The sequence below is a fragment of the Gavia stellata genome, chromosome 24 (genome assembly GCF_030936135.1).
Source record: "Gavia stellata isolate bGavSte3 chromosome 24, bGavSte3.hap2, whole genome shotgun sequence".
NCBI lineage: Eukaryota > Metazoa > Chordata > Aves > Gaviiformes > Gaviidae > Gavia > Gavia stellata.
In genome coordinates, this window is record NC_082617.1 from 329,108 (window position 1) to 351,027 (window position 21,920).

The following is a 21,920-nucleotide window of genomic DNA, read 5'->3' on the forward strand; positions in this document are numbered from 1 at the left end:
TGTGGCTGAATGTTTTTGGATAGAAGCATGAAATCATCTTTATTTCCTGCTTTGTTGCCATGTATGCCCAGGAAGTAAACCAGGGAAATACAAGTGGACCTGTCTGAGTAGAATCCAAAATTGCTTCAAAGGATTCTTCTGGATTCAAAGGATGCTTCCTAGATTGCAGTTTGGTCTTCTGCTTGTGTCACTCTCTCAAGGCAATCTCCATATAACCTCCGTGGGGAGGTGGGAGACCACAGGCCTAGGAAAGATGTGGGTTAGCATCTTTGGGAATATACGCTTGGCAAAGCTTTGCTAAGTTTGAAAATGTGGAGACAGTAGAAAGAGCATTGAGATGAGAGAAAACTCTTCCCTCCCCAGTGCTTTATCTACTGGGGAGATGGAGCCTCTGACTAGGTCCAAGGATGTCCTGTAAATATTCTTGCAGATTCTGCTGAAGTCAAGGCCACAGCACAAAGCACTTCTTGACATTAGTGAACAAGGGGGTGATCTTAAACTTGAAGAGCAGTCACAAAGCCCTCTTTTATAAATAGGGGTCAGAAGCCCAGGGATGAGGTTCCTCTTGAGACATGGTGCCTTTGAGGTTCGATACCAGCTCTCGGCTGCTGCAAGACAGAAAAACATCTCAGCTGCCTTCTTCAGGAAGGCGCTGTTGGAGAAGAATGACCGAGCAGAGATCCTCAGCTCTCCAGCACTGATGAGTGTGTGAGATGAAACCTAAGCACCACCTGAAACAGGATAGTTGTGCTGAGCACTTTCTAAGTCCTTATTTTCCTGTTTTTAATACTTCTCACTTGCAGTTGTGTTCCTCTTTTTGTCACAGAAAACCAAACCTGTCCCGGCATGGGGTTCTCGGTGTGTTCCTCGGGCAGGAGTGAGCGAAGTCAGGCTGGCATGAGGGTGCAAAGTACCCTTGAGGTCTCTGCCAGGACTCAGTGCTGGGTGCACGGAGCTTCCTCATGCAAGCTTGCGTGTAGGAAGTGCAGATGGAGCCCGTGTCTCATCTGTGGGTGGGCTTGGACCCATGCTCAACTGATGGCATGGGCATACCCCTGCTTGATTTGCGCCCAGGTCCCATCTCAGCTGCTCCTGGCTTGGTGAGGTGGTGGAGCCTGCAGCAGAGTGGTCTCACCCAGCCTGCTTTCTGCAGCTCATGGTGCTTGTTTTCCAATTGCTACCATCTACTGCTGCAGAGCTGGAAGGCGCTGCAGAGATGGAGGGTGCTGCAGAGACTCAGAGCCTGGTGAAGATCAAGGAGTTGATGCCGTTCATGGAGGCAGAGCCCCTCGCCTTGGGAGTGGAGGAGGTAAGTGGGAATCTGACTTGCTTATGTAGCCCCCGCTCCCACTGGTGGCCCTCAGCTGCTCACAGAGTGGCCTCACACCCCTCCCAGCACGTCGCACAGCACTGCTGAATCAACCGGTCATTGGAGAAGCCATGCAGGACATGTCGTAGGGTTGGCCAAGGATGTTACCTGTGCGGCACCTATGGAGGGCATTATTCATCCTGCTGTTACTAATCAAGTGGTCGATAGGAAATTTTTGCAGTAAATTTTGCTGTGGCATCTTGAGAGAGCAGCATGCAAATGGGAGAGAGAGAGAGAGAGAAGAGACCTGCCAAGTTACTTTGATGTAGTGTATTAATGAATGTATTAATTGGTGGGTATGGGAGATTTTTCCCATGGTTTCTCCACTGGAAAGTGTCATGGATGCAGGATGAGATGAGGATGATTTTGCCTGTGTTTGAGGAGCAGGCCCCTCCAGTCATGTCTGTCCTTTGCTTCAAGCCACGGCTCTTCTGCATCAATTTGGATGCTCGACATCTTGATCTCTCCTCCCCTCCCTCCAGGTTTTTGACATCCTGCCACTGTATGGTGTGCTGCAGCCGGGCGAGAGCCAGCGGGTCACGTTCACCTTCTTTGGCCACACAAACATCGTCGCCAGCGTCACAGCGCTGTGCAAGGTGGAGGGAGGCCCGACCTACGAGATCGCGCTGAGTGCGGAGGCTTCGCTCATCGACTACCTCCTAGACACCACGGAGATCGACTGCGGGCTGAAGGTACTGCACACTTCTCTTGGCAGCAGTCTTTGAAACCATCACCGTCGGGTTGCTGCCCACCTAGGTCTAGGGCTCTCTCCCCTTCCCAGCTACTTTATCAGCTGTATGGCTTGGAAGTACAACCTTTGAGTGATACGTCCTGCATCCAAGGTGGTTTTTAATGGCCATCTCCATCCGCCCCAAAGTTGGGAATTGCTCCTCTTCAAGGTTACTAACGCTGCCTCCTGGGGCAGGCAGGATCCCAGCAGTGATCTCGAGAGGGACATGCCCCGAGACATCCACACACTGATCTGCTCCTAAAGCCTGAGGTGCAAGGAGATGCTCTTTTTCAGTGCTCTTGATTAATCAACAAAAGAAACCAGGGAGGGAGTTAACTTGGACTTCCTGTCGCTGAAGCTGGAGAGAATGTCCCAGAATAATCCCCACTTTACTTCTTTTTGGTTAAAAACCCCACAGATACTTCCAGCTCTTGGTCTTGCATGTGTTGCACCATTTGTCTCCCTTTTTGCTGGTGTTTTGCTTGCAAGTACTTGTATGCAGGTGGCTTTTCCTCTGAAGTGCCTTGATGCCTCCTTCTTTGTTCCAGCTAGCTGTTCGATGACGCCTTAAAGCGCAGAGGGCTTGTATCCCCTGGTGTCTTTGTTACTGGTCTTTACATGGTTGTTATTGCACCTCCGTGCTGCCGTAAATATTTGTTCCTGTGTCGGGCTAAGAGGTACCCAGCGGCTGTGGGTTCCCCGGGTTAACCCGGGAGAGTCAAGTGCCCATATGTCCTCTGCGGTCCCTGCTGCTGCGCTGTGTTCATTTCCTTTCAAGCCAATGAAAGAGGAAGGAGATTCCCAGCATCAGGCCTGTGTCTGTAACTTCCCGCTCCTCTGTCCTCTCTTCAGCTGTTTAACAAAGTCACCAAAGCAGAGGTCACCCTGCAGAACAGCGGCAAGGTGGGATTCACCTATGCGGTGCTCAGCCCCAGCGCGGCCACTGCCGACAGCCCTCTGCCCGGCGTGCCCCTGGTCGTGCCCAGCACGGTGAGTACGGAGGTAGCACAAGCGATTAATCCTGGCCCTTTGTCAGGCTGCCTAGGAGAGGGTTGTAGGGAAAAAAGGGAAAAAAGCCATGAAAAAACCCACAGAAGCAGCCAGGAGAGAGAGGGCTGTAAGCAATTGCTGCTGGGGGGCAGAGAAGGTCAGGCAAGCGCGGTCCTAATAGACTGCCTTGAATGGCCTTTGCTGGCGGGTGGCTCTGCTGTCATTCAGCAGCCACGGGCGGGAGGCACGAGTGCTTTGGTAGCTCTCCGGACCCCAGCTGCTGAGCTCTCTGGTTGTGCCGGCACTGGCGCTGGCCGGTGCAGGCTCTCCCGAGGGTCACCGTACCCGGGTTGTGTGGTTGGAGAGGACTTAGTCCTCATCCCTGCCTGTAACAAACCCTGCCTGCCCCCTGCCAGCACTGACCGGGTGAGACTTCAATACTCTCTGACTTGGGCATGACGCTCTTTGTCCAGAAACTGTAACAGCCCCTGTACCGGTCCCTCACTCCTCCAGCTTTGCTGCTCTGCAGCAGCTTTGTGGGGCAGTGAGGGGGCCAGGGAGGAGCAGGGCTGGAATAGCAAGGAGAGGAGTTTGCAGCATCCCACCATCCCAGCTTCTCAGTCCTGCATGGATGTCTTTGAGCTGAAGCAGTGTTCTTATCTGGGACACTTTTTGCAATGGGAAGGGGAAGCCAAAAGGCTTTCACGTTCCCCCATGCCTGTCTCCTACAAGGGATGACACGCTGATGCCCTCTTCCTGCAAGCTTCTGAAGAGACAGCTCTGCTCGGACCCGCGCAGTTGTTGCTGTAACAGCGTTGTCGGCCCTGGCAGCTTGACAGGGCTCGCTTTCGCTGGAGCTGTGTTGTGTGCTGGAGTAAGGGCTTGGGGGACCAAGTGGCAGGATCCGTCCCGCTCAGTAGCTTGTCCCTGCAGCGTGGAGGGGAGCGGGGAGCCGAGGGTCCAGCCCCGCGTGCGGAGGGTGAGCTGAGGAAAGCTGCAGCTGTGTCCTGTCACCCCGAGCTGTGTTGCCGTCTGCTTGAGTTTGCTCTCGACCTGGCTGGCGTGAGCCCAGCCCGGGGATCGGACAGTCCTTCTGGAAGCCCGGAGAGGAGGTGACCTTCCTGGCAACACCTTCTTCCCTAGATCTCATCCTAGTCCCTGCTCCTGCGTTTCCAGAGATGTATGTTTGCAGGTCATCGTGAGTCCAGACAGGCTCATGCACCCTCGGTGTAACCGCACAGGCAGGAGATGTTTGGTTGGGGTCGTTAATAAGGGGTGAGGCCCTTCGACAGCAGCCTGGGAACCACCGACGTGCTGTGAGAGTTGCTGCTGGCTCTGCTGAGAGCGCAGGCACTTCACTCATCTTCCACAGCGGCTGGTAAAAGAGCTTTTATTTCTTCGGTCTGGCTCTTGCTAGCAGAGGGTAAACACCGTTAGCAGAAGAGCTGTGCTCCTGCTGAGCGCAGGGCAGTCTGTGCTGTGGGAATGCATCCCTCCAGGCCCTCTGAAGGACACAGTGCATCCTGGTGTAGGAGACTTGAGCTTTTGGGTAGAAGAGAGCTAGAAGGCGATGTTGTCTGATGCTTTCTTATCTTTGAGAACCTGCCTTCTCTTCTCAGCGTGTCTATCGTCTGAGCCATCCCTCCACCAATCCCTCTTTGGTTTGCATTCCCTCCCTCTTCTCTCATGTCCTGCAGGGTTACATTGGACCTGGCAAGGAGCAAGTGCTGAAAGTCTACTACCTGCCAGGAGTGCCGGGAGTCTTTTGCAGGACTTTCCAGGTCCAAGTGGGTCACCTGGAGCCGAAAGAGATCTCCCTCAAAGGAGAGGGGGTCTTTCCCCGGACCTACTTGGACCTGCCCAGGAACACCAAAGGTGAGCACTGCCTGTCTGCTCCCCAGGTAGGTCCCTGGCTTTTTCCCCCATGTCATATCATATGGCCATAGGGCAGCTCCCACCCATCTCCAGCAAGCCTGGAGGTTTCAGGGCTGTCAGACCAACACTCAACCCTCTGCTTGCTTCCTGAGTGTCTAGCAGACGAGCCCATGTGGGCTTTGCCCCGGGAACCATCCTGCAGAGCTTGCCAGCGTATCTGTTGGTGGCCTGCAAAGATGATGCCTAGACAGAAAAGCTTGAGAAAGCTGTAATGCAGGCTGGCAGGGATTTTGTCAGGGTTGGCTTTGCATCGCATTGCAGGGGATGAGATGCTCCTCTGTGGGGAGGAAGATGGGTGGGAGTGAACATCAGGATTCAGAGAGGAGTAGCAGCATAGATTGCTCGAGGGGTTTGTTTCTGGGAGAGGCCAGCATCCGGGGAGTGGGACTTCCCAGCTTAAGTAGGCATGGTGCAGTGCCCACACTTCTATTTGTGGATGTTTTCTTCCTTCAGGAAACAAACAGTATGAGAAGATCCTCAGAGGCAAGAGCAAAGATGGACTAAGACAGCCAGAGGGATGAAGCAGTGGTTCTGGGGGAGGCTACGGCTGTGGAGCCACCCACGGACAACTCGGGCACCGTGGTGAGAACGACTGCTGCCCCGTTTGTCATGTGCCACCCTCCCGCCGTGTCACTTGGGCCCCTTGCACCCTGCAGCAGGCTTCCCGGGGCCCTGCTGGCACTTGGGACCTCCCTGCCCGCATCTGGCCATGATCACGCATCAGCTCAGCGTTGCCCCGGGGGCTGCCCACCTCTGGTAGTTGTCCCTCCTGTAGATGCACCAGCTTCCTGACTACCCCAGGGAGAGATCCTGAAGACCATGCTCATGTGATTGAATTTATGGTACTTTGTGAATGGAGACGCAGGTCATCGCTGGGGTGTTTGTGGCTCACACTCCAAGCCCTGCCAGGTTTACAGAGCTTCATAGCAGCAGCCTGACTGCACCCTGGGACCGTGCTGTCAGTGTTTGTCTCCAAGAGGCACCAGCTTTGTCGTGGTTCCTTTTTGGAGAGAGCTTTTGTCCAAGCTGCTTTGGCAGTGGCTGGGGGCAGGCAAATACTTGGAGCGCTGGAAGGTTCCTGGCTTGTCTGTCTGTTTGTCTGGCCAGATCAGCTTTTATAACAGTGACCGGACAGGCAAAGATGCTGGAGTTCATTTCCCCCCAGATAAGGTCCTGTCTAAGAGAGCAGGAGGTGTCAGAGACACTGAGCAGGGAGACAGGAGGACCCCATCACCCCTCTCAACAAGAGCAGGGTGGGATCCTCTTTCAGAGACAAGCCTCTCCCTTGGGAAGGACCTTTGCTAACCAGCCACTGTCTTTGCTTTCCTCAGTTCGACACTCGGCTGCAGATGCAGATGGAGCAGGTGCTGATAGAGGAACACGCCCTGGAGCAGCAGAAAGCTCTCGCCTCCGGTCCCTCGGAGGACACTGCCTTTGACCAGCGTGCTCGTCGGAGGCTTCTCAAGTTAGTGGGGACTCCCGTACCCTATCTCCAGGCACCCTGAGGGCAACACCCGGCGGCACACCCCTGCTCCTGAGAGCTCCTTGTGCCTGCAGAGCTGGGAATAGCTGGGCACTCAGCTCCCCACCGATGATGGGTTCTGTTCTTAGAGCTGAAGGGGTCCAGTGCTGACCGTCAAGCCCATCCAGACAGCACAGACACCATCCCTGCTGACCACCTCTGAAAGAGGGAACTCAAAGCTGGCATCTTTGTTCCAACTAACAGATCCCACTAAGCAAAAAGAGCCGGGAACGGCACAGGTTGACAAAGCCTTGACAAGCCCTACATCAGGTGGCTTGGGTGCTGGTGGGACTGCAGGGCTTGCCTAGGTAACTTGGTCCTTCCTTTTGCTCCTTCATGAGGAGGGACGGGCACCGTAGGCTCCAGTTCAGGAGGAAGAGGCTCTGCAAAACAGATTGTTTAGGTGTTTTCCTGAGTGGGATTGCTCTGGCAAAGGACCTTCCCATGAATCTTGTAGGTGTTGATTACTGCATTTACCGGTGCTCCTCTGGGGACAGATCTGGTTGCAGAGCAGTACAAATGAATTTTTTGTTAAGGTCCCATTGGTAGCTGATAAAACCTAGGACCTACCCTCCCTGTGACTTACCAAAGACTTCTTAGCAGGTGGTCAGGCTTGGGTTTCACTGGCTAGAGTTGAGTTTTTACAGCAGTGAATACAGAAATATCCATTTTATTTGCATCTTCCATCCACTTGGAAACATAGCCAGGCTGTGGTTTAAGGGCTCTCCTTACTCCTCCTTTCAGAGCTGAGCTGTCCGAGTACGTCCTGGACTTTGGCTATGTCATTCTCGGGAACATCCACACACACATCGTGAAGATCACCAACACCAGGCAGTTCCCTGTGTCCTTTCACACCAAAGGACGTGTCCTGTGTGACACAGGTAACCAGTGCTGGGGAGACTTCACGTGGGCTTGAAGGAGCTGTCTCTGACAGATTAGCTTAAGCCACTGGACGTGGGGAGTTTTCCTGAGTGCTTGTTTGTATAGCTTTGTCCTCCTTAGTACGCCCTGCTTGGTGCCTCGGAGCCTGAGTTCTCCTGGCCAGCAGTGCCCAGAGACCTGGCCTGCCTGTGGCTGCCCTAACACGTGATTGCAGGGGCGAGCTGTGCTGATCACCGTGGTCACCTCTCAGCATGTTCTGCTCTTGGCTACCGTGAGCATCATCTTGAGTTTTTGTGCACGCAGTGGGTTTGCGTTGCAAACAGATGGCCCCTTGGTGTTTTGGAAGTGCTTTGGTTTGGCGTTCATAATGTCACAGCACTTCTGTTCAGCCTTTATTAAGAAAACAGCCTGTGAGGTCCTCTGGTGTATCAAAATAGGCTTCCGAAACAGGCCTTGAGGTAAGGCTGCAGTGCCATCAAATGGTGACTCGCTGTGCCTGAGGGCTGGTCAGGTGTCTCCTCTAAGTTGTTTCCCAGGGAGCACCACAGCACAGGGGAATCATAGTTGGAAGTTCTCCTTTGCAGAGGTCTGCACATCCTTCCCTGGGATACCTGATAAAGGAATTACCAGCGCTCCTCAGCTAGTATGTTTCCTTTTGACCGTGCGAACCTTGGATTCTGGCTGTGAAAAGCCTTTCTTCTGGAGCGGTGACATGGGAGAAAGAGTGGCAGTCTTCTCCGGAGAGGCAAAGAGCCCTCTTCTTCACAGAGCTGCCAGCCAGGACACCCGTATGGCCTTAACGTGCTTGCGACACATTTCATGTCGCTTGAGTGTCTCAGCTGCTTTATTTTCATCTGTTCAAGGTTTCAGCGTGGACCTGGACCATGTGAAGCACCTGCCCTGCTGCAAGACCAAGACATTCGAAGTGCGCTTCAACCCACCAAGTGTCAACCTGCCACTGGGAGCGGTGGACGTGCTCCTGCCCATCAAGGTACCTCGTGGTCCCTCACCTCCCTGTGCCCGCACCACCTTTTGGGGCAGGCAGCAGGTTGGGGACAGCAGTAGATGTCACTTGGGCTCTCAGCTGGATGCTCTGTCCTTCACTCGGCAGCCAGAGGCCCCACGTTTCACGTCCGCCTCCGTCCCAACGTGACTGTGCCGTCCCTCTGCTTCTCCAGGGACAGACCGGAGTTCCCTGTCCAGTGTGGGTAGTGCCAGGAAGAAACCATGCAGCTCCACAATCACCTCCAGGTCCCCTGTAAATGGTTCATCACCATGAATGGGCCTGTTAAGAAGGTAAAGCACAGACAATGTGTAGCACCTAACTTCTTGGTTGGGTCTTCTTTGCCTCTCTTGCCTTTTCTGCCCCTGTGGCTGCCTGAGCACTTGAGCTACAGCTCGTGTGAGGAAGCTTTAGAGAGTACAGAGCAAATCTGGTTTGCCTGGACCTGTTCACTAGCTGATGCTTCACTTCTCTGCCACCTTCCCCCATTCCTCCTCCAAGGACAGTGCCTCCCCATCTGCCTGCCCTGCCTATATGTCTTCCCTCCAGTTCTAGAGCAGTGGTGGCCACAGCTGGTCTGGATGCGGATGCTCTCAGCACCGTGACAGTATCTCAGAGCACTGCAGGACCCGAGGGTCTGTCCTCGCAGACCGAGGAGACCTCCCACAATTGTTTTTTGTGCTCAGGTGGACAAACCTTTGCCAGTGAGGGTGCATCAGAAGCTGCTGCAGCAGTTAAAGGCCAAGCCCTGTGTCTTCGAGGTGCTGCCCTCGGCTGGAGCCCTGGCCCCAGGACAGCGCTGCAACGTGCGAGTCAGGCTTTCCCCCCCAGAAGAGGTGAGATCAGCCGGTGTCACCCCCAGGAGGTGTGGCAGGGCAGTGTGGTAACAAGAGCCCAGCACAGGGAGGAGGAGATGAGGTCTGCCTGCACATGGAGCTTTCTGCAAGCCCTGTACCCATGGTGCCTCAGTTTCCCCTGCAGCGCACACTCTTCTGAGAGGGGCTTTGAAATGCCAATGGGGAGCTGGCACAGAGAGCATCAGGGCACTGCGGTGTGGCTCCCTCTCGGCGCATGGGGGGAAATCTGCCTGTTTCCCCTCGTCTTCCCCCTTGCATGGGCGTGTTTGCAGGCTGCAACGCCCTGGTGCAGAGCGGCTGGCACGCTCGCAGGGAATAACTAAACCTGGAAGGGCCGATCTAGGCTAATCCTGCTGCTGGTCCCAGCAGACAAAACAGCCACCAGACCCCTTCCTGGGCATGGCAGGCCAGTCACCTGTAGTGGTATGCTGCCAGCAGTCCCTGTGGCTCTGGCCCAGCCTGCCTGCACGTTCCCAGGCAGTTTGGGAGTCAGCATAAAAGATGGAGCATTCCCAAAGGCAGTCTGTGTGTAGCCACCATGACTTCGAAACTGGCAGTGGGTAACAGTATGGACACGAGTGCTTCCACACCTAGGAAGCGTCCCAGGGATGTTTGAATTGCAAGTAGAGCTGTAACCATCTTGTCTCTGGCTTTAACCAGAGCCAAGCATTGAGCACAGAGGAAGACCCTTATCTCTAGCCAGTGAGAGTGTGGAGGAATGGCTTAGTAACAAGGGACACGATCTGGTTCCCATGAGCAACTCAGTCTCTGATGAGAGGAAAGGCTCAGAGGGAACCGCTAACTGTCCTTGAAAGCCTGATGTGATAAGAGACAGTGGAATGGTAAACAAGAAGAAGGAGCTACATCCACGAAGAGGAGAAGTGCTCCTGTGCGTGCACAAGAGCACTGTACCAATCACACTCGCCGCCCTGGCGCGTGAACAGAGGCTGTAAGCCAATTATACAACTGTTGCGGACGCGTGTTCTTGGCATCTGTCTATATATACTCTGTAAGCTTGAATAAAGGGGAGAACGACTATACTCATATTGAGATTTCATCGTTACTCCGGGTGGTTCTCCCTCTCCAACATCTGGTAGCAGAGGATGGTTCAGTTTGACTGAGGTCTCCGTGACTGCGGTAAGCAGCTAGAGGAGGGGAGTGGGAAACCACGGCTGAGGGAGGTGCTGCTCGGGCACAAGAAGTGCGGCAGACACTGGTGTGTGAGGTCGCTCCTCACCCCTCAGGCGCAGCTATGGAAATAGAAGCTGCGGCCACCTTGCTTGCAGGAATCCTCTCTAAGAGAGGGATTGAAGCACCTGTAAAGCAGCTGGTTAAGTTAATTAGATTGGGACAGCGATGGGGTCATTTTTCTGACACGCATGTGCTGTTTTCTGTCTCGGAATGGCGGGACTTTGGAGGGACAATGTGGCAAAAAACGATTGAGGGGAATGAAAAAGATGAAAAAGAAAGAAAGATTGTCCGTGGACTGTGGAATGACGTGTTAGCAACATTGAAAGCGATGAAAGCAGAGCGAGAAATAGCCTGTGCCGCCGCTCAAACGCTAGGCTCAGGAACGGCTGCTCTGAAACCGCTGAGTAAGCCGGGACCTATTGCGCGGTTCTTTGGTATGCCTGTGGTGAAGGGCATGTCCGGGACTGTTTGCAAAACTGTTGCTGATATTCAAACTTATGAGACCCCTGACCCTCCTGAGGAAAGAAAAAGTCTGCCGCGGAGCCCCGTGCAGGACGCGGAAACAGTGGAAGTGAGCGGTTCTAAGCCAAAACGGAGAAATAATACACATGCAGAAGTGCCTCCTCAGAAAACTCTAACGGAGGAGGGACCTGGGCCACCTACTGAGCTCATTGATTTGGGACATGAGGCATTCGGGAAGAAAAAATCCGCTCCAGCACGTGGCGCGAAGTGGGGAGCGGGGAGGGGGTGAACATCTCTCTGCCGCAGCCCGGGCCCGGCTGTGCCGCCGCCGCGCGTGCGCCCGTGCTGCGTGCGCCCGGCGCCCCCCGCCTCCCTGCCTCCGGCCCCTGCCCTTCCCCACCCCCCCCACCCCCCCCCCAGCCCCCGCCCTCCCTCCCCCAAAAAAAACCCTCAGTTCAGAAGTTGCAGCATTCTCAACCCCCCCCAGTCTCTTCCGCACTCAAGTAAAGCATCACCTTAGTGCTTCTGAACACAAACAGGCAGAAGCAATAGATAAAGTTAGTTATAAAGGGTTTACCGCTCAAAATTTTATTTGACAAAATAGACTTATAGAAAGCAATTTGTATTAAGAGGTTTGAAAAGCAACTGAAGTGTTTTCTCCAGGAGAAATTAAGAACAAATCTATCAGGAGCTTATGTGAAACAAAGAATGAACCAGTCTGTCAAGTATTTATCCCAAACTTCAAGTTTTCCTACATATTTCAGACATCACAAATCTTGGTTTCTTCCAGCAACAGGTAAGAAGGACAGGCTTGGCCTGTTTCAAGGATCCACACATCCTCTAAGCTTAAGTTTAGACAGTTCCTGCTCGTGTATCATTACATGGATGATGTTTTAGTTGCGGGGAAAGATTTAGATGTTGGAAAAACATTGCAAGATTTGACAGTTACGGTAGAGAGAAAAGGTTTAAAAATTGCACCTGAAAAGGTCCAAAAGGGTCCTCCATGGCATTATTTGGGTTGGATCATCACACAAAGTATTGGGCCACAGAAAATACAGCTGACCACGCAGATAACAACATTAACAGATGTGCAGAAATTATTGGGGGACATTCGGAGTAATGGCTTTTGTCTTCCCAAGTAATAGTTACGCGTGATGGAGCCCTGCTTTCCTGGAGATGGCTGAACACCTGCCTGCCGATGGGAAGTGGTGAATGAATTCCTTGTTTTGCTTTGCTTGCCTGCGCGGCTTTTGCTTTAATGCCTCTGTTAGGGACTTCTGCATCTGCTGATGCATCGAGAACTTTATCGATGCAGCAACAGCAAGCTTTGCAAAAGATAACCGAGAAATTAATCGGCAGGATGTCACAACGATTCATTACAGACCTACCTATACACTTACTTATTGTTAATTCCAGTAAAAGTAGGAACCATGTTTTAGGTCTCCTAATCCAGCAATCACCAAAAAGTGTCATACTATTAGAATGGCTTTTCTTGTCGTATCAGCCTAAGACAACAGTGTGTACTAGAATAGAACTGCTTGCAAATATCATCATAAAGGGAAGGCGTCGCAGTATTGATTTAAGAGGGCAGGATCCAGAACGAATTTGTATTCTTATTAAGCAATCCTATTTAGATTGGCTTTTGTCCTCTTCTGATATTTTACAACACGCTTTTGCTGAATATACTGGTCAGATTACTAATGCTTACCCACCTACAAGACTTTTACCGTTGTTACAGGACCAAGCGTTTGAAGAATCTCTGCAATTATCAGAAACGCCTGTCCCAGGGCTTACTGTTTTTACCGATGCAGGAGAAAAGTCAAAACGAGCCGCTATTACTTGGTGTGTTCAGGGACAATGGCATTCCCAATTGCTTACAGGTTATCCGCAAGATTCATTGCAAATGTTTGAGCTGAAGGCCGAGGTTTGGGCTTTTCAGAATTGGACAACTCAACCTGTTAACATCGTCTCTGATTCCTTGTATGTAGTGGGTACTGTTTAAACGGATTGAGCGATCTATGGTACGTGAGGTGAAAAACCCAATATTATATCAGTTGTTGTTACAGATGTTGCATTTGTTAAATCAGCGAACCAATCCTTATTTTATGCATATTCGCAGCCATCAGTTTGACTCTGGTCTGGCCATTGGCAATAACAGAGCAGATAACTTAGTTGCCGCCACTTGGGAAATCGCCAAACTAACCTGTTTGAGCAAGCCCAGAGTTCCCATGAATTTTTTCACCAATCGGCTAAAGTTTTAGCAAGACAATTTCATCTTTCTGTTTCTGATGCCTGTGGCATTGTACAATCATGTCCGGACTGCCAAATTACAGGTCTGGGATTGGGTTTAGGAGTCAATCCTCGTGGATTGCATGCTTTACAATTGTGGCACATGGACGTCACTCATATTCCTGAATTTGGGCGTCAAAACTATGTTCATGTAAGCATTGACACATATTCTCTGGCTATGTGGGCAACGGCTCACACAGGTGAAATGGCAAGACATGTGATTAGACATATGTGCGCATCCATCGCTGTGTTAGGTGTACCTAATGAAATTAAAACCGATAACAGTCCTGCTTATGTTTTGCAACGCTTCGCACATTTTTGTACCCAGTGGGGTATCCGTAGGTCTACGGGTATTCCACATTCCCTGACGGAACAGACCACAGTAGAACGTGCTCATGCTACACTGAAATGGCTTTTGCAAAAACAAAAAGGGGGAGACTCATCCCTGTGTCCAGCTGAACGGCTTGCAAAAGCGCTGTATGTGTTAAATTTTTTTACGCTTAACGGGCGACCGCGAGTCCCCCCCAATAGTGATACATCATTTATGGCTGAAATCTGGCCTGCAGCCCTCGACACCTGTGTGGGTACAGTTCAAGGACCCAATATCCGGGGAAAGGAAAGGTCCTGCTGAAGTTAAAATGACTGGGAGAGGTTATGCTTGTATCTTAACAGATCAGGGTCCACAGTGGGTCCCAGTGTGGTGGATTAGACCATGGAAAGAACCTCCTCCTTCGATTGACCCCGTCCAGTTGAATGACAACTGAATACGTGCACTGTGCCACCTGCGGACAACAAGAATTTCGTTGTCGAGGATTAGCGGGACATTGGTGTCATGACTGTTTAGAAGGACAATACCAAATTCAGTTCACAATGCTTCTCGCATCGTGGTAGCAACAGGTCACGAGCCTGAGGCCAACTCTGACAGACTGCTCCAGCAGTCTTGGTTATGGTATACGTGGATCTGGTAGTAAAAGAGTTCCGGGAACTCATCCACATAAGACTGCCCTTTTGAGAATTCTGATGAATATGTATGATTTGTTTCTGTATATGAACTGAGGTGTTTTGCTAACCCGTTGGAGCACTCATGGTGGACAAATCCCCAGTGCTGCCCAGCGCTGTATTAAAGAATGCCTGCTTAATAACAAACTAGTTGTTATTAGGTTATTCATCTCGGAAAACCATCCTGATCGCGGGCTCGGTACTGACTTTGTTGTTTCAGTTTTAGATGGGACAATCTCTGTCTGGCTGCAGGAACCTCTGAATCGGCGACTCTCTAGGCCGGCCCCGGAGATTTCTCTGGAGGGACTCATCGATTCAGCGGATCCTCGCGGGGACAGACAAGGACCTCTGGTAAGAATAAGGCATTCATTTTTGTTAGGGACCGGTTATTTGAAGCTGCTCATAACTTGTGGTTCGTGAGAACCCTGCCTGGTGACATACAATTGCATGTATGATTTGTATAAATCACTTGGTTACTACGTTGCATGATTTGTATTGATCATTTGGTTAGTATGGTCATTTGGTTGTGCATGAATGGGAACAAACTAAATCAAAGTGTGCTGATTTGTTTAAATATAATCTCTTAATTATGATAGTTATAATTACTGTTTTAGTATGCTTAAGGTGTGCTATATCTTGTATAAAAAGGTTAATTTTGCAGCTCACTCACCAAGCCTGGATTGCTCAAAAACAAGAAGGGGGAATTGTAGAGGAATGGCTTAGTAACAAGGGACACGATCTGATTCCCATGAGCAACCCAGTCTCTGATGAGAGGGAAGGCTTGGAGGAAACCGCTAACTGTCCTTGAAAGCCTGATGTGATAAGAGACAGTGGAATGGTAAACAAGAAGAAGGAGCTACATCCACGAAGAGGAGAAGTGTTCCTGTGCGTGCACAAGAGCACTGTACCAATCACACTCGCCGCCCTGGCGCGTGAACAGAGGCTGTAAGCCAATTATACAACTGTTGCGGACGCGTGTTCTTGGCATCTGTCTATATATACTCTGTAAGCTTGAATAAAGGGGAGAACGACTATACTCATATTGAGATTTCATCGTTACTCTGGGTGGTTCTCCCTCTCCAACATACAACTACCTGAAAGGGGGTTGCAGAGAGGTGGGTGTTGGTCTGTTCTCCCAAGTGACTAGCAACAGGACAAGAGGAAATGGCCTCAAGTTGCGCCAGGGGAGGTTTAGGCTGGATATTAGGAAAAATTTCTTTACTGAGAGAGTGGTGAAGCATTGGAACAGGCTGCCCAGGGAGGTGGTGGAGTCACCATCACTGGAGGCGTTCAAGGAACGTGTGGACGTGGCATTGTGGGACATGGTTTAGTGGGCATGGTGGTGTTAGTTGATGGTTGGACTTGATGATCTTTTCCAACCTTAGTGCTTCTGTGATTCTGTGATACGGGATAAACATGTTTTCCAACATTAAAGAAATTACCATCCCTGGGGTATAACAGTCAGGTATCTCAACTCCATGTATCGCCCACCCGGGCCGTGCTGTGGGGTTATTACCGTGTTCTGTGTGTGTTCTGTGGCGGTGGGATGTGAAACTAAATACTCTAGAGGGACACAAAGAGGCGATTCCAACACCACACTTCAATCCTGCATCTTGTTCCAATGTTAAATATGAATAAAACTTTCCATCAGAACATCCCCAAGCCAATCCCAGAGGAGCCGTGTATACAGCTTTCTTGCAATTATAATGGTCAGCAAACCTTACCATAGTTATTTGCGGCTCCGTCTCCAGGGGGGTTCCCTTTATAGGACAATGCATATGTGGGATGCCACCTGAGGGAATGTAGGAGGTATTGGTGGTGTTACAAGGTGACTCTTGATTTTGCCACCCTTTTGATGCATATCCCCAACAGGCGCACATATCTCTGATCAGGGTCCTGAGCCTACTAATCAGCCATGTTTCAGGAGGATCTCCAGGTCCAGTGTCACATGTCATTACCTTGGTACAGTTAAAAAGAGGACTGGGTGCCCCCCTAATGGGTGATTTGAATTGAGGGTCTTGGGGCGGTTGCGTTGTAGTAGATCCAGACCAGGCCCAGATCAGATTAGTTCCGTCTTTTGGAGACCTTTATGTTCCCTTGGGGAGTTGGATGCGGCAACTTGGTCCCACTTTGTGGTATAGTTGGCTTCAAAGGCATCAGGCTTCCGGAGAGAATGGAGCATCGGATCCCACGGATAAGGTCTACATGGATACTGACAATTACTGTTTTCAGAATTAATATTACTGCTAGACAAATTGCCACATCGTAACAAAGGGTTTGATCCTTCTGTTGGAGACAGGACCGTTACATTAAACAAAGGCCTGGTAACATTACAGAGCAGATTCATTAACGTGGCATTCCTAGACAAATTAGGAGGCTCCTTCCATGTTTCATAGATGTCACCTCCCATCAGTGGCTTACCCTTCCATCGTACCTGGCTATCAGGGTTTACAGTCGTCCACTTCTTTGCCAAAAATCTAAGAGAGGTGGCATTAGTCGTGTTCAAAATAAACCTCAAATTCACCGGCATCATGAAAAATCTCAGTCCCTCTTCAGCTGTTCGGGGAAAAGTAATACATACTCCTTGATCCGGTTGCCCCCATATTCTCATAAAGCCCTTTATCATTTCCCAGGCAAGGTTTGGGGCCTCATCTCCCCAGCCGCTTGTGGCAGTAAGGGAGAGGAAAAGGATCCCCCAAACCAACGTTTGTGGTGCCAATAGACACATTCTGCAAAGATCAGCGAGCCAGCAGCTATGGTTTGTGCAGTTACTAGCCTGGTGATCTACGCCGGCTGCAAATGCTCACAATCACTGTTCATTATAGGCTTGACTGTAGGTCTTCTCTAACCACCTGTGATATTTCCTCCTAAAAGAGAACAGAAAAAACCCAGAAACCCCAGTCCAACGAGGACCAGTTTTAAAAGGAAGGGATAATGCACCGAGTGTCAATTTTATGCTCCCCTCTATGGGCATCGGTGGCTGTGCAGGCATACAGGTTAAGGGGAGTTTCCCAAACCAGGGCCCCTTAAATCAATCAAGTCCCTATGCGGTGGGTTGGAGAGGGCATTTGACTCCGGCCTTTCTCAGGATAGGAGGGAGCCATTGGCTGTCCTGGAGTCCTTTCCATGTCCTGACTAATGCCTCCAGGTTAGGCGTGGGCAATTTGTCCATGACCTCCCTCGGAATCCCTTTTGCAATGCCTTCGGCCCACAGAGCGTATCTCCTATGATCCCGAGTGTTCAGCATCCTTCTTTGATGGGTTTGGGAACAGGGGCCTGTGGGATGCTGCTGTTTCCGTTCCCCTTGTCCCGCTATCCTTCGGAGGTTTGCCTGAGACTTAGTCCCTCCTGTGTTCATAAACCCCATTCTCTGTCCATAATTGAGTGACTCCTGGGCACCTCCTCGGACAACATTATGGGATCCCCGCCCGTAAGCGAGACTCTCCACACATATTCTGTCTCTGTTTCTCCTGATTCTCTTGAGTATTTCTCCTGAATTTTTGCTACATCGGTGGGGGAATAAGGAACGGTGTGGGTCGTTATTTTCGGTTCCTCATCAGCCTCATGTTGTGTTAAAAGGAATGTGGTTTCAAAATTTGTCTGTCAGAGTCCCGGGACTTTCACTGATTCGTTTATCAGAGCCCCAGAGAAAGGACTTGCACTGAGCAGGTGCACAAAAATCAAAATCAGTTATTTTATTGAAAGCGACAGAAACAGATTCGAGATTGCTGTTGATCAAGTCACTAACTGCAATAGTGCTACTAATTAAGGTTAATCTTGCTAGCAAACTTGACAGTAATCCACGAACCCGGGGATAACTGTCACCCGGAGGGTGGGAGGCGCAGCGCGTTCCCAGAGAGCCGTCCCTGCCTGGGGTGGGGGAAGAGAACGCAGCCCGTCGACTGCTCCGTCAGGTGTCGAGGTTCTTCTCTCCCACTTTAACAATCATTTTCTCTGTCTTTCATCCCCAAAAACTACGAGGTTCCCCCCCCCATATTTGATGTGTAGCATGATTTGGGTGGCGAGACGAGTGCTATAGTCATACATGTTTAGCATGATCTCTTTAATCTTCATTAGCATATGCAGGGTGTGAGTTGGAATATGCATTTCACCGGTAATGAGGCAAAGGTCAGTGATGGGACACGAAGCCTTTGGAAGAAACAAAGACCCATTCAGGTTCCTGTTATCTCGCTGTCTTTGCTGACCACAAGCAGAGCTGTCCTGCCTCCACGGGGCCCCCTCCTTATCTGCAGGCGAGTCTCCGCTCCCCCGGGTCGCACAAGAGATGCCAAGAGATGCCAAGGTCAGTCTTAACGGTTCTTTGAGCACAGGAATCCCACCTCATTATCCAAATTCCACACCCCGACATTTATTTCTGTCTTTATAAGGGGCCTCAGGGCCGCCTCCTGGTCATCTCTAAGGTGCTTTTCTCTTGCACGGTCTAAATCGCCGAAGGGGTAGCGTATGTCCGACTCCTTATCTTCCCCTGTGACGCCGTAAAACCCCTGGTTAAAGAATGAAACGACAAATTACATGAAAGATTAAAATGAAATTTAATGAAAAGAAAGGAAATGAAAGAAGGAGATGAAAAATGAAAGAAAATGGAAAATGAAAAGAGAGAGTGAAAGAAAAAATGAAAGAAACCAAATGAATGAAAGAAATGAAAAATTAAATGAAGGAATGACATGAAATGACATGGCATGAAATGAAATGAAACTTAAGAACAAAATAGTGACATGAGAAAATGAATAACTAACAAAAAGAAATAATGAAAAGAATAATAAAATAAGGAAACAATGAAATAAAGACATACTGTAAAGATATAATGAAATAATTAAATAACTCAATTAAATAATGCTATAAAGAAATAAAATATTTTCATTTCAATTCATTCTTTCATTTCATTTAATTCCACTTCATTTCATTTCATTTCATTTCATATTGTCATTTCATGATTCCACTTTATGATTTCATCTCATTTCATAATTTCATTTCATAACATCATTTCATTTAATTTCTATGTTTAATTTAACTTAATTTAATTTAATTACATTTCATTTAAATTAATTTAATTTCTAGTAATTTCACATTTCATTTTCATTCTTTCATTTATTTTAATGTCTTTTTATTTAATTTCATTCTTTCATTACCTTCTTTCCTTTCATTTCATGTCATTTCATGTCATTTCATGTCATTTCATGTCATTTCATGTCATTTCATGTCATTTCATCCTTAATTTAATTTAATTCAATTTCATTTGATTTTTTCATTTAATCTGTATTCATTTTTCAATTTCATTCCTTCATTTCAAGTTTTTAATTATTTCATTTCAGTATTTCATTTCATTACATTACGATACATTTAATTACATTTAATTTTATTCAATTTCATTCCTACATTCTTTCACTTCATTCTTCAATACCATTCTTTCATTTAATTTCATTTTGTTTTGTTTTAATTTAATTTAGTTTAATTTCAGTTCAGTGCATTATTTCATTATTTCCTTTCAGTGCATATTTCCATTTCATTTCAGTGCATGATTTCATTTCAGTGCATGATTTCATTTCATGAATTCATTCTTTCATTTCATTCTATCATTCTTTCATTTTTGTCTTTCATTTACTACACTTATTACTTTCTTTTGCTTTTTAATTTTATTTCATTGCCTTTCATTCCTTAATTTAATTTAATTTCATTGCATTTGATTTCATTTCATTCTTCCATTCAATTTCATTTAAATATTTAATTTTATTTCATTGAATGTCATTTCATTTCATTGCATTCTTTAATTTCATTTTTCATTTAATTTTTCTTTTTTCATTTAATTTCATTTTGTTCTCTCATGTCATTTTTCAAGTCATTCTTTCATTTTATTCTCTTTCATGCTTTCATTTATTTTCATGCCTTTTATTTAAATTCATTCTTTCCTTTAATTTCCCTCTTTCTTTTCATTTCCATTTTAATAATTTCATTTCATTAAATTCGGTTACATTACATTACATTACATTTAAACTAATTCTTTCATTTTTCACTTCATTCTTTGATATCATTCTTTAACTTAATTTCATTTAGTTTTGTTTCACTTAATATGATTTAATTTAATTTAATTTCTTTTTTCTTTCAAGTTCATTATTTCATTTAATTTCATTATTTCATACTTTCACTTCATTCTTTTAATGTCATTCATATTATTCGTCAGTTTAATCCTGTCATTACTTTCTTTCTTTTCATTTTTTATTTTTCAATTAATTTCCTATAATTTTTCCATTTCATTGCATTGCATTGTATTTCATTCTTTCAACCCATTCTTCGGTTATTTCATTATTTCATTTCATTTCATTTCATTTCATTTCATATAATACAGTCTTTTCATTCTTTCATTGCATGTAATTTTTCATTTCATTCTCTTATTCCTTTATTGTTTCATTATTTCATTTCATTTTTACATCTCATTCTTTCATTTCAATTCCTTCATTTAATTTTTCTTACATTTCATTTTTTCTTTTCATTTCCTTTCATTTCACTTACTCATTTCATGATAGCCATTTAAATTCATTTTATAATTTTCTTCCATTCTCTCATGCCATTTAATGATTTCAATCTTTAAATAGATTCTCTCATTTCATTTAATTTCATTTTATTTCATGCCTTCATTTCATGTCAGTCTTTCAATTTGATTTCATTCTTACATTTCATTTTCTTTCATTTCATTTAATTTTCTTTCATTTCATTTAATTTTCTTTCATTTCATTTCATTATTTTATTGCATTTCACTCTTTTGTTTGATTTCCATTAATTGCTTCATTTCATTTCATTCTTACATTTCATTTCATCATTTAATTTCATTGCTTTTTTTAGTTTCATTCTTTCAATTGTTTTTATTCTTCCATTTAATTTCAATCTTTGATTTGTTTAGTCTTCTGTTTAATGTCAATATTTTTAAAAAATTCCTTCATTTCTTCATCTGATTTCATTCTTTTTTCTCATTTCATTTCATTCCATGTAATTTTATTTTATTTTATTTTTTATTTTTTATTTTTTATTTTATTCTTTCATTTTATTTCATTAACTCATTTTTTCATTTCAGTTCATGATTTCCTTTTTTTAATGAATTCATTATTTCATTTAGTTTCGTTTGATGATTTAAGTTCTTTTCATTCTTTCAAGTAATTTTTTTGGGTTTTTTTATTATTTCATATCATTTAATTGCATTGCATTTCATTCCTTCATTTATTATTTGACTTAATTATTTCATTCTTACTTTTCATTCTTTCATTTCATTTCATTTCATTTTTTATTTCCCTTGATTTGTTTACTGCATAATAGTTCATTATTTTATTTAATTCTTTAATTTCACTTTCTTTTTAAATCTTATTAATGTTATTTATTCTGTCATTTAAATTTCTTTCATTTCTGTTCGTTCTTTCATTTCATTTTAGTTCACTTAATCTTACTGCATTATTTCCTTTCAGTTCATTATTTCATTTCATTTCACCATTTCATCTCATTGTTTCATTGAATTTCATTGCATTATTTCATTTAATTTCCTTTAATTTCCTTTAATTTCAGTTCAGTTCCTTCCATTTCATCCTTTCACTTCTTTTCATTATTTCATTCTATTTCTTTTCATTATTTAATCACTTCATTTTTCATTTCATTTAATTTTGTTTCATCTTATTTAATCTCATTTC

The 21,920-nt window shown here is 46.7% G+C and overlaps 1 protein-coding gene and 1 long non-coding RNA gene across 2 annotated transcripts; both read left to right on the forward strand.

Moving 5' to 3' along the window:
• The first annotated feature begins 1,203 nt into the window (after positions 1-1,203).
• LOC132319105 (hydrocephalus-inducing protein homolog) lies at positions 1,204-5,558 on the forward strand. Its single transcript, XM_059829013.1, has 5 exons — positions 1,204-1,309; positions 1,852-2,061; positions 2,952-3,089; positions 4,787-4,964; positions 5,478-5,558. The coding sequence occupies exons 1-5, from the start codon at positions 1,217-1,219 to the stop codon at positions 5,543-5,545; spliced, it is 687 nt and encodes a 228-aa protein (XP_059684996.1). The 5' UTR covers positions 1,204-1,216; the 3' UTR covers positions 5,546-5,558.
• Positions 5,559-7,406: 1,848 nt separating this feature from the next.
• Positions 7,407-9,387, forward strand: LOC132319096 (uncharacterized). The gene is made up of 4 exons (XR_009484446.1): positions 7,407-7,427; positions 8,292-8,419; positions 8,540-8,724; positions 9,118-9,387. It is a non-coding gene; the product is annotated as an uncharacterized LOC132319096 (long non-coding RNA).
• Positions 9,388-21,920: the final 12,533 nt, after the last annotated feature.